This window comes from Otolemur garnettii, unplaced genomic scaffold (genome assembly GCF_000181295.1).
Source record: "Otolemur garnettii isolate 467f Iridium unplaced genomic scaffold, OtoGar3 scaffold00011, whole genome shotgun sequence".
In the NCBI taxonomy this organism is placed as follows: domain Eukaryota; kingdom Metazoa; phylum Chordata; class Mammalia; order Primates; family Galagidae; genus Otolemur; species Otolemur garnettii.
The window spans coordinates 1,511,970-1,522,424 of NW_003852406.1; the positions used below are offsets into that span (position 1 = coordinate 1,511,970).

At 41.8% G+C, this 10,455-nt stretch overlaps 1 protein-coding gene across 1 annotated transcript in view; it reads right to left on the bottom strand.

Moving 5' to 3' along the window:
* FBN1 (fibrillin 1) overlaps positions 1-10,455 on the bottom strand; it is a 233,936-nt gene that overhangs the window by 51,434 nt on the left and 172,047 nt on the right. Inside the window, exons 35-41 of the mRNA XM_023510045.1 lie at positions 8,778-8,900; positions 7,017-7,139; positions 6,538-6,702; positions 4,354-4,422; positions 4,132-4,257; positions 2,813-2,935; positions 2,027-2,185 (exon numbers count right to left, since the gene is read on the bottom strand). Of these exons, the coding sequence (XP_023365813.1) occupies positions 2,027-2,185; positions 2,813-2,935; positions 4,132-4,257; positions 4,354-4,422; positions 6,538-6,702; positions 7,017-7,139; positions 8,778-8,900 (888 nt within the window). The remainder of the gene's footprint in view (positions 1-2,026; positions 2,186-2,812; positions 2,936-4,131; positions 4,258-4,353; positions 4,423-6,537; positions 6,703-7,016; positions 7,140-8,777; positions 8,901-10,455) is intronic.

Consider the following 10,455-nt stretch of genomic DNA (forward strand, 5'->3'; position numbering starts at 1 on the left):
AATTTTTAAGAAAGTTACTTTCATGTGTGTATTTCATATTAGAACAGTTCACAAAATAATAAAAGCACTTTTCAATATAATTAAAAACAAATACATATACACATACATCTTCACCTATATTTTACATGTAAACACACACATCACATATATATATCCCCCCAGATATTTTACTTATCAGTATGTATGATCAAAACTTTTAAAGGCCATTGTTCAAGAACAGGGGTCAGCAAACTTTATCTTAAATGGCCAGAGAGTAAATATTTCAGGCTTTGCAAGTGGTATAGTCTCTGTCAAAACTATTCAAACTTGCCTATGAACAATATGTAAATAAATTAGTTGTTCATGTTCTAATAAAATTTCAGTTATGGACACCAAAATTTGGAGTTCATGTAACTTTCATGTTATGAAGTATTATTATTCTAATTTTTTTCAAACCATTTAACATATAAAAATAATTCTTTGCATACAAGCTATTCAAAAATAGGTGGTAGGCTGAATTTGGCTCACAGGCTGTAGTTTGCCAGACTCTGGTCTAGAAACATTTTTCAGATAGAGGTAAAATCACAATTCTTTTTTTTTTTTATTTGGCAGGAACTGAGTTTGAACCCACTACCTCCGGCATATGGAGCCGGCATCCTACCCTTTTGAGCCACAGGCGCTGCCTGGTAAATCATAATTCTAAGCAGGGGTTATGACTTTATTTCTGAAGTCAACACTGGATGGAGTGGTACATTTTATGAAAAAATATTTTTCTGCCTCATGGACTATCAAGTAACGCCACACATAGATTTGATGGGAATGGGGTAGGATTTCCCCATCTGAATACCCCAATCAGTATCTTTCCTGACAGTTTGGTTTAATGCAAATCATAACCCTGGTAAACAATGCCATCATAATGTATGAGATACGTATCATACATACACTGTACGCTGTGAGAACACTGTGCCAAAGTCTCACTTCATTTACTCAAAAGATATAATTTAGACGTTTTTGTTAGACAAAAAACATATAGTGTCTTTCTCTCTATCTATATAAAGGAAGAAACTTCTCTTGGGTCTCAATATCAAGAAAACTTGCACTTCAGCATTGAGGTTGCTTTAAGATAGTTGAGACTCTTCTGCTGGATTATATTTTCTTTTTCATATGAGCTGCTTGCAAGTTTGAAGCTAAAGTTATTGCTCCTCTCTGGCAAATGTGTAGGAAATCCTGGCTTAGACTTTGTGTATTAGCCTTGTTGTTGCTCTAACTTTCTGACTCTTGTTTGCCATTTCCCTTTATGCTTACTTCTTATTTTACATTTACATCTCTGTAAGATGCCTTTAATTTTTTTTTTTGGAAAGAGACTAGTTTTATTTTATTTTTCGGGGGGAGAGGGAATAGAGTCGTACTTTGTTGCCCTGGCTAGAGCGCTCACAGCAATCTCAAACACCTAGGCTCAAGTGATCCTCCTGTCTCAGCCTCCCAAGTAGCTGGGAATACAGGCATGAACCACAAGGCCCAGCTAGTGTTTCTATTTTTCAGTAGAGACAGAGTCTCACTGTTGCTCAGGTTGGTCTCAAACTCCTGAGCTCAAGGGATCCTTCCATCTCGGCCTCCCAGAGTGCTGGGATTTCAGGCATGAGCCACTGTGCCCAGCCTAGACTAGGTTTAAATAAGTAAAAACAATAGGAATTATGGTTCACCCATTTGTCACATTGGTTTGGCTAAGGTTTCCAGTCTTTCAGTTACACAGAGAACTCAGTAACAATGGTAACAATGTTCACAGCTGATATTTTTATGAAATGCCGAGTTTATAAGCCTGGTTGTGTAGGAGGGTATAAATTAGAAAGCATATTCTGTGACTTAATTTTCAGCTGGAAGGCGCAGGATCGAGTGTGAATTTAAACAGCTGCCTTTGTGTGTCATTTTTTTTTCTTATGAAGATACAAAATGCACACTTTTCTACCTTTCTAAGACTGATTTCTTCCAACAATCCATGGGTAATTTATCAATTTATGTTTTCGGTCATGGTGAAACTGAAACCCACCTGTGCTCGGGATGGGACACTGTTCACAGGGCTTGTTCCAGGCCCGGCCAATGTTGTAGGAACAGCAGCACATCTTCTTGGTCATGTTGAACAGCAGTTCTCCATCACAGGTCTGGTTATCAGCATAGTAGTTTCTGTAGCACAAACTTCTTCTCATATCTAGAAGAACAAAAGGCTTGGTGATACCATAGGGAAAATCACAACAGATTTCTAAGTGGATACTCAAAGAGCAAAGTTGTTTTTGAATTGTATTATAACTTGACTTTGGTAAAGGCATAAAAACTCCTGCTCTTATACAACTTTCTAGCTACAAGAAGAAGGACTTTGGTAAATGTATGCTCTGGCATTTTGCGGAATTAAATCAGAACTAAATCATTTCGTAGCTGCAGCCTTAATAAACTTGAAACAATTCTCTGCCCAGTCTCCTAGCAACAATTCTCCACTGCTCTTTGGCAGTGAGTTTCTCATTTCCGAATCATGATGTTTTAATACTGTAGGTCAGCGCTGTAAATATAATTGTATAAAGATACACCCAACAGTCAAACAAAAGAAGTACTATTAAACTGTTGTTTGGGATTTTCCAACATGACATTGGAAGGAAAACTCCCAGCCACCCACACAAGGTGGTGAAAAAATGCCAGGCTTCTGGGCTACAGGAGAGGAGGCTGTTACCAGATGGTGACAGATGGCAGCACTCAGCCTGGGGAGCAACGAACACTGAGCACTAACCACTGGACTGGGCAGCTCTTTCCCTCTCATGCACAACTGAGAAAAGCTTGGACTTACCCATGCAATTATTTCCCCCGTTCACTTGCATGTAGTCTGGAGGACAAATACAGGTGTAGTTGCCAACAGTGTTGTAACATGTCCCTGGACCGCAGATTCCAGGAGTCTCACATTCATTCACATCTATAATCCAAAGAAAAAAACTGTACGTGAATATGAAAACTTGACTCTTTGGAATGGCCTGATACTTGGTGTCAACATAAATGTTGTCAAGAGAGGAGGAAATCCACCAGGCACTTTGAAATCCAGATGGAAAGAATAGGTACTGGGTTCATCAGTGCTGTGTCTCTGTGCAGAAGTATGCACTCTCAGGAAAGAAGCTTCTGGAAAAGGAACACTCATCTTCTTAGATGGAGGCATACGTATCCTAAACAACAGTGAGTCTCCTAATAAATGAGAACATAATATCCTCAAAGGCATGCAGAGATGGCAATGTGGGGAAATTAAAATGTTCAAATATGGTTCAGAAAGACAATTACATGCCTCACATGTTTGCAAGATCCACGGAAGGATATGATGAGTCCCGGACAACTGGCTTCATGAATCTGAACTGGTGAGGCAGTGTGAAAGCCCCATGGTCAAGCACAGGGCTTGATGCTAGCTAGTCTTTGTTAACTCCACAGGTTTTAGAGCTGTGTCATATATACCGTGATGTTCAACTGATACTCCGTGAGGAAATCCCCATCTAAGTGACCTAGGGAGCCTTCTAGAGAGCCAAGGGAATGTTCCTCGCATGGAGTGCAAGGAGGTCTCTCAACAACTGTGTAATTCTGTGTGTAGGTGAAAACCACCCCTCTCACCCTAGTCCATACCCCAAGTGCTCTAGAACCTGAAAGTGATCAGTATTCTCTACCTTTCTAGTAAAACAGGATGAGCAGTGGCCACCACTTACAAAGCCAAAGGGCTGCCTTCCAAGAGAAGCTCGTTTAAATGCCTCAGTACAGATGGTAAGTGGTCAGGAATGAGAGGAGAAGCCCAGAACCGCCCTAAATATGGACATTACTGAAATGGGACCTGCGCTGCTCTAATGAAACATGGCTTTTCTGAAGAGCATGGAAAACTCTTGTAGGCATTCATGGGCTTATGGCCCAGAATAATACAACTTTACTTTTCTCAGGGAGAGAGGGAGATTTAGGACTTACTGGAAATGACATAATTTCAGTGACATCAGTGCAAGTTGCTACACGTGTGATGTATTTACCTACATCCACGTTTAGACCATGGTGCTAAATTCTCAGTTTTCCTGACAACTGTATGCTGGTTTTTGACATCAGCTCCTAATAGCTGAAAGAACTGATCATCCTAGAGTGGACATTTACCATCACACACGCGGGTGTCTTCATTGAGGTAGTAGCCCGTAGGACACCGACACTGGAAACTACCAAAGGTGTTGATGCACCTCCCCCCCTGGCACAGCCCGGGGAGCTCCTGACACTCGTCAATATCTGTCAAAATGAAAACAAAAGCATTTCTTCAGTATTGTAAATAAACCCAAGGAAGTTCAAAATGTGTGTACTTCCAGATGGAGGAGACAGAATTACCTTCCAGTATGACGGTGATAGGATTTGGTCGAAAACCTTCTCCTCCAGGACACAGGATTTTGTACTCCGCTGTTGAAACAAAACATCCAAATTTGAGTTCTTTTGAATCAAACATTTGTAGAAATGGTCTTCCTGGAGAGCAATACTGACATAACTAACGGACACTATTTTCAGGAACCTTCAGCTGTTGCTCTGTCCGTGTGAAGCAAGTTAATACCTTTGTGTACATTTGTCATTTGCAAACAGCTTTTCCTGTATGCGTCAAACGTAAGGGCTTTCCAGCCTTTGAACTGTCCAGCTACTCTCCTGGCCTTAAGTGCCTGTGAACTATTTCCATCTCCACTTCATTTTGAAGACTTTTCTCTCTCTTTATTTTCTGGCCCACTCTACCTCCACTTTTATGTTTTGCTGAGCCTTCCTTTCTATGAATTACAGCCTCCCTGAATAACCTTAATCAGAACATCTTGAAACCCCTTTCCAAAGAGAGCCTTAGGAAAAGCTGTTCTGTCTTGGTTCGCATCCCATTTCTCTCCTTAATGACTAGATCTTTCTTGCCTTGCTATTTCTACCAGTGGCAATACTGATTCCCCTGGTTTCTGAAAACAACTTTCTACAGTGTCCTTGGATGTCCCCCATTCATTCTCGCAACCAAGTATTTCACCCAAGAACATTTATTTCAGTGCCACATACCAGCATTGTGATATGTACAGACAGACGTGAAGAATGACCCCAGTCTGCTGCACCATCCTGGGAACTCTAGAACCAGTTCTCTCCCAACCATCATCATCTTCCTGAATCTGATAATCCCTGTCCTGGCTTTCTGAAATTATATGTATACTACGTATACATATATAGATATATATATGTGTGTGTGTGTGTGTGTTTCAGTTCTAACTCTGATCTAGATTTGGAGTAGGGTGGATGTCTATTGTTTTGCTAATCATTATCCATCTATAGAGTTGTTTCCAATTAAATACTGTATCTTGGTCTGCAAGATACTGCCTCTTTTAATATCGGTAAAATTAACTGTCCTCCTCTTTTATTTTTCTCTTCTTCTCTTTCTGCGATCATCCACTCTTTTTGATTCTCTTCTTCATGTCACACCTTTCTCAAAGGCCCAATTCAAAAGTGCACAAAGTCCCTACCCTCGCACAAGCTGAACCTCCCGACCTCCCTTTCTGAAGAGAAGAGGAAGGAGGGCCTGCCGAGCACACGCCCCTGGACTGGGTGCTCAGTGTGAGTGATTTCATTTAATCCCAGAAGGCATTTCATGAATGCTAAGTACCCTGGCCAAGGTTCATGGTGGCAAGTGGCAGAGTCCTGTATTTGAACCAAATGTGCTCTTTCTACCAAGCCTGGCATTGTGTCTGCTCTTCTTTACTTTCTGAGGCCTGTATTGTATTCCAGCTCATAGATTTGGATCATCTTTTGCCTACACAGTTGAATTAGAGTGTGTAGGGAGGGCCATATCTGGTCTAATCCATTTTCTTGCATCCAAAATATCCACTCTAGGTTGGCAGTAAATATTGAGAAATGAATAACTGACCCATCAGCAAGGAAGGAATCAATATTTATCCCAATATATCCCATAAATAGGAGCCACTGACTTTTGCCAAAAAAAGCTACATCTGGTTCTGAATCATAATATAAGACCCATTTAGAAATGAGGGAAGCCTTTTCTTTTTTTTGGAAATTTATTACAGATGTCCTTAAAATTTTATTCTAAAGCTTTCTTTCAGGTCATTTCATAAAAGACTGAAACAATCTTTCATTTCATAGCTGTTTAACTAATTGCTTATCTTCTACCCAGGAACACTCAGAGTCAGTTCTAGAGATTTCAAAACTAGCCAGTGGATGACAAGAGGAAAGGTGGATCCACGTGTCCCTGAAAGATAGGTAATACGGCATAACTGAGCTAGCCTGGAAAATCTTTAAAGTAATGCCTGCTCTTCACTCAGATAGAAATAAGATCACCTGATCTTTTAGTGCAAGCCAACAGGGGCCATTTTCCGATTCCCAAATCAGGCTGAGGTCCCTCACCAGGGCTAAGAGAACTGGTCTGCCTTCCCTGACCTAAGTGGAGGCTAGTGGCAGCTCCCTCCTTCCATGGCTTCTCTTCTGTGGATTTAGAAAGGAGAAGTGGCTCGAGCTGGAATGATAACAAACAGGAGGACGTCCACTTACATGTGTTCACAGCGGGGCACAGCTCACAGGGAGTACCCCAGGCTTTACCCAGAGAACAACAGCAGGAGGCCTTGGACACACCAACTCCAATTTCATTGCTACAGTACGTATCTCCATTGTCTCCTCGGGGCCGAACATCCAAATAGCAATTTCCAGAGCGGGTATCTGTTTACCATATACAAACAAAAACGTTGTCAGGCAGATTCTTTCCACCAGAGGGTTGAAAATTCAAGCTCACTTCAGAAACTGTTCAAAAACCATAGACGTACATTACTAAGGAACGAAAACATGTCCACAAATACGACACATGTATAGTACTGGGAATTTTCCTGTAGAAAAGGCATCTGAAAGTATAAGCCAGGTTCAGGAAATGTCTAAATTTCTACATTGTTACTACTTTTGCAAAATTTGAGAATGGGGGAATCCAATGTGCTTTCAATAAACAGCATGCTTCTCTGAAAAGGTTTTAAAAGTCTTACCAACACAGCCAACTCGGGTTGGATTCAGCTCAAAGTCGGGCGGGCAGTCACAGGTGTAGCTGCCTGGAGTGTTGATGCAGTTCCCACTGATGCAGGTGGTGGGGTCCAGACATTCATTAACATCTGCAACCACACAACATGGGTCAGAATGATCACCCCAGCCGAGGCCGGGCAAACGTCCCCGTAACACAGCAGGACGACACTGAGGGCTCCAAACAGGCATGTTTAAGTCACTAGTTATAATTATAACCAGAGATGCAATCTTCCATTTCTGAAATAAACCTCCCTCAGGAAGGACGTATGTCATACTCTTTGGTCTTTTTTCTCTGAAATACATTTACTATTCAAATTTGTCATCAGGATAAAATACAACGTTGCAACTAGGAAAAAATATTCTAGTTAAAGTAACTGAGGGCAAAAACCACGGCTATGACCTTGGTAAACTGAAACTTCAGACACAGGTTTTAAGAAAATATGTTTAATATGTGTGGCTTGTTATTTTGTCAAGTCAGAGCAAGATGTCCCAGGGAACCAGCCCTCAGGAGCAGGGGACTGCTGCTTCCCCACACACGTACATGCAGGAGGCGGGGCGTGTTTCTTCAGGCTAGCAAAGAGTCTCTCTCTTGTCATCATGCTAGGTTGACGATTTCCCTCTCAGTTTCTGTTCCAAAAGTATGTATAGAATTCCAGACATTCAGGACATGGGTTTTGGCAAATTCCAAACTGTACAATCCTTTTGTCAATTTTGAACACTTATCAAATACTCAAGAATGGACAAGTGGATTCTGAGAGGAGGGACAGGGGAATGGGGACCACATCTCCGTCTTGGGTCCAACCCTCCTGTGGGTTCCAGCATAGATAATTCTCTTGTTCAAATTGCACATGAACTTGGATGGACAGGGCCAGACTAGCAGAAACGGGGTCAGACAGAATGATGCTAATAGTAATCTGAGGCCCTGAGGAGGAGGAGGATGGCCAGTGAGAGGACACTTCCCGAGGCACATAGACGCCTGGCTTGGTGTCACAGCAATATTTAGGAAAACCTCAGACTAGAGCATCTGCAGGGAGGGGATAGTGGTCCTGATCTCGAAAGCCACTACAGCATAGCTCATCTGGGTGGCTGGAAAGACCAATTTTTCCTGGAATTTTGAGCTCATCTAGAATGGGACAGGTTTCCTCATATTCTTGAGCAGAAGAGTGGACTAGGAAGAAGAAGTGCGAATGGCTGTTGAGTCTTAACTCAGTGCCAAAGAGAACTGAGCGCCAGCCTGCTGGGCACCTGTAGTTTTCTAATTTTTTTTTTTTAATGTTCTCTGAGAGTCTTTTGCTTGACAAGGAAATGATTTATACACTAGATATGGGTGGCTGAGCTCTATATACCAGGGACTCTGGTCACCACTGGCAGGGCAGGGGTGGGAAGAAGTGGGTATTGCATCAGAGAAGTCCAGGACATGGTCTCCAAAAGGAAACTCTCTGCAAATGTACCCAAGGACAAAAGGAAGGGGCTGGGAAGTCAGCGGGCTGGAGCACCCCTGAGCATTCCTCTGTAGCCACAGCTGAATTTGAAGGCTATGGACACTGCTCCTCCAACTGCCCTGGACTCCTTCCTGTGCATCTCATACCCCGTCAGGCCGGGTCTGAGAGAATGTATTTTGGGACTCCTAATCCTTCACCTCTGCTTTTCGTGTTCCCTGTGGACTACCCTGGTATGGCCCCAGTGAGGCTCCTGGGAGCAGATCTGAATGCAAATGGATGTCTTACCCGTGCAGTTTCCGCCACTTCTGTCCAGTTCGTACCCTATCTCACACTCACAGCGGAACAGACCAGGAAGGTTGTGGCAAGTTCCAAAGACACAGATGTTCGGAAGGGAGCACTCGTCAATATCTTAGGAGCAGGAGGAAAAGGAGGAGAGATTAAATTTATGTTTTGCTGAAAAACCATGCAAAATATAATTAGGTAAGTGATGGAAGTATTAAAAAAACAAAGACTGCCTGACCTCAAACTAGGTTCTTCTCCTATAGACTTTTTTTGTGATTTGTGATGCATAGGGGAGTCTTAGAGGTGACAGGACATTCTTCCTTAGTCCCTATTACACACTGAGTGGTGGGCAATGCATTTTATAGCTATGGAACTCATCTATGATGGTTCATGTAGGTCCACATCATTTTTGTAAAGAGCCAAACATGCACCTTTAGACTAAATCTTTGGTTTCTTAAAATCTACGTATTCATCTTTTTATTGTGAGATAAAACTTCAGGAACCACAAGGTCTTTGTGGTAACTTGCATAATTCATCTAGTAATTCCCGTGTCTCCTGTAGGGTGGTGTGTGTTTGCTATGCTTCTCTCTGCCTCTGCCTCATGTCGATACCTTGCCTGTATGGCTGACACGTGGACATGGTTTTAGAATTGAGACCATCCATGGCCACTCTGAAAGCAATGATTTATATTAAGAACCAACAAATAAACAAAACCTTCCCTTATTGCAATAAGAGAAGCAAAACTTTCACTAAGACTATTTTTGTGACCAGAGGTGGCACGGTACCTGTTTTCCTTGGATATCCAGAGTAACAAAAATAAACAAGGCATTTGACACATGATCAAAAGTATACTCTGGTTTCTCTCTCAGAGGAGCTTTATATCAAAGTCTGCATATTTAATAGAAACTATGTAAAGAATACCCAATGTTTTCATAACAAAGAAAAGTACGTACATAGAAATATATGAGGGAGTTTGGATGCATGTCACAGCTTAAGACTGATTCTGAGTTCATGTCTTGTTAACAAAGAACAACTATTAGCTAATACATTAATCAGGGTCTTGTTTAAACTTGTACTGACAATTGTTATCATTTGTTTATTTCTACCAGTGAACTTTAGTTCACTGTTGTCATTCTTTTCAATGAAGGAAGACTGTGCTTAAATGTAACAAGTAAGGGTAAACAGAAGAATCTGGTGTTTCCTAAAAGGGTTCACCCTTGGGCAACAGGTTCCCAGGACTCTTCCTATCTGACCAATACTTATCAGAAAGACAGAGCCTTAAACTGAGAGATACCATGACGTGCAATTATCCCAAAGGGTCTAGTACTGAACACATTTGTAAAAAGATTGTTCCATGTTCGTATATTTTAGATATTGAGAGAACATTGGGAGGCATACCCTGGACATGGTTCTACATATAGAGAAGACTGTTTTCTTTGCTGTTATTTTAAAGCCTTTATTTCTAGAAAGCAAAACACAGCAGAGCTTAAAAACTGTTTTTCCATATTTAAAGAAATTCGCCAAGAGGACATAATTGGAGGACCTGGGCCTGGAGTTCTTGTCCCCAATAGGGACAAATAGGTTCATGGAGTTAACCACACCTGGCTGCCCGCTCTCATCTATGACCAGTGGGTGCCCCCTTGCTGGAGTTAACCACACCTGGCTGCCCGCTCTCATCTGT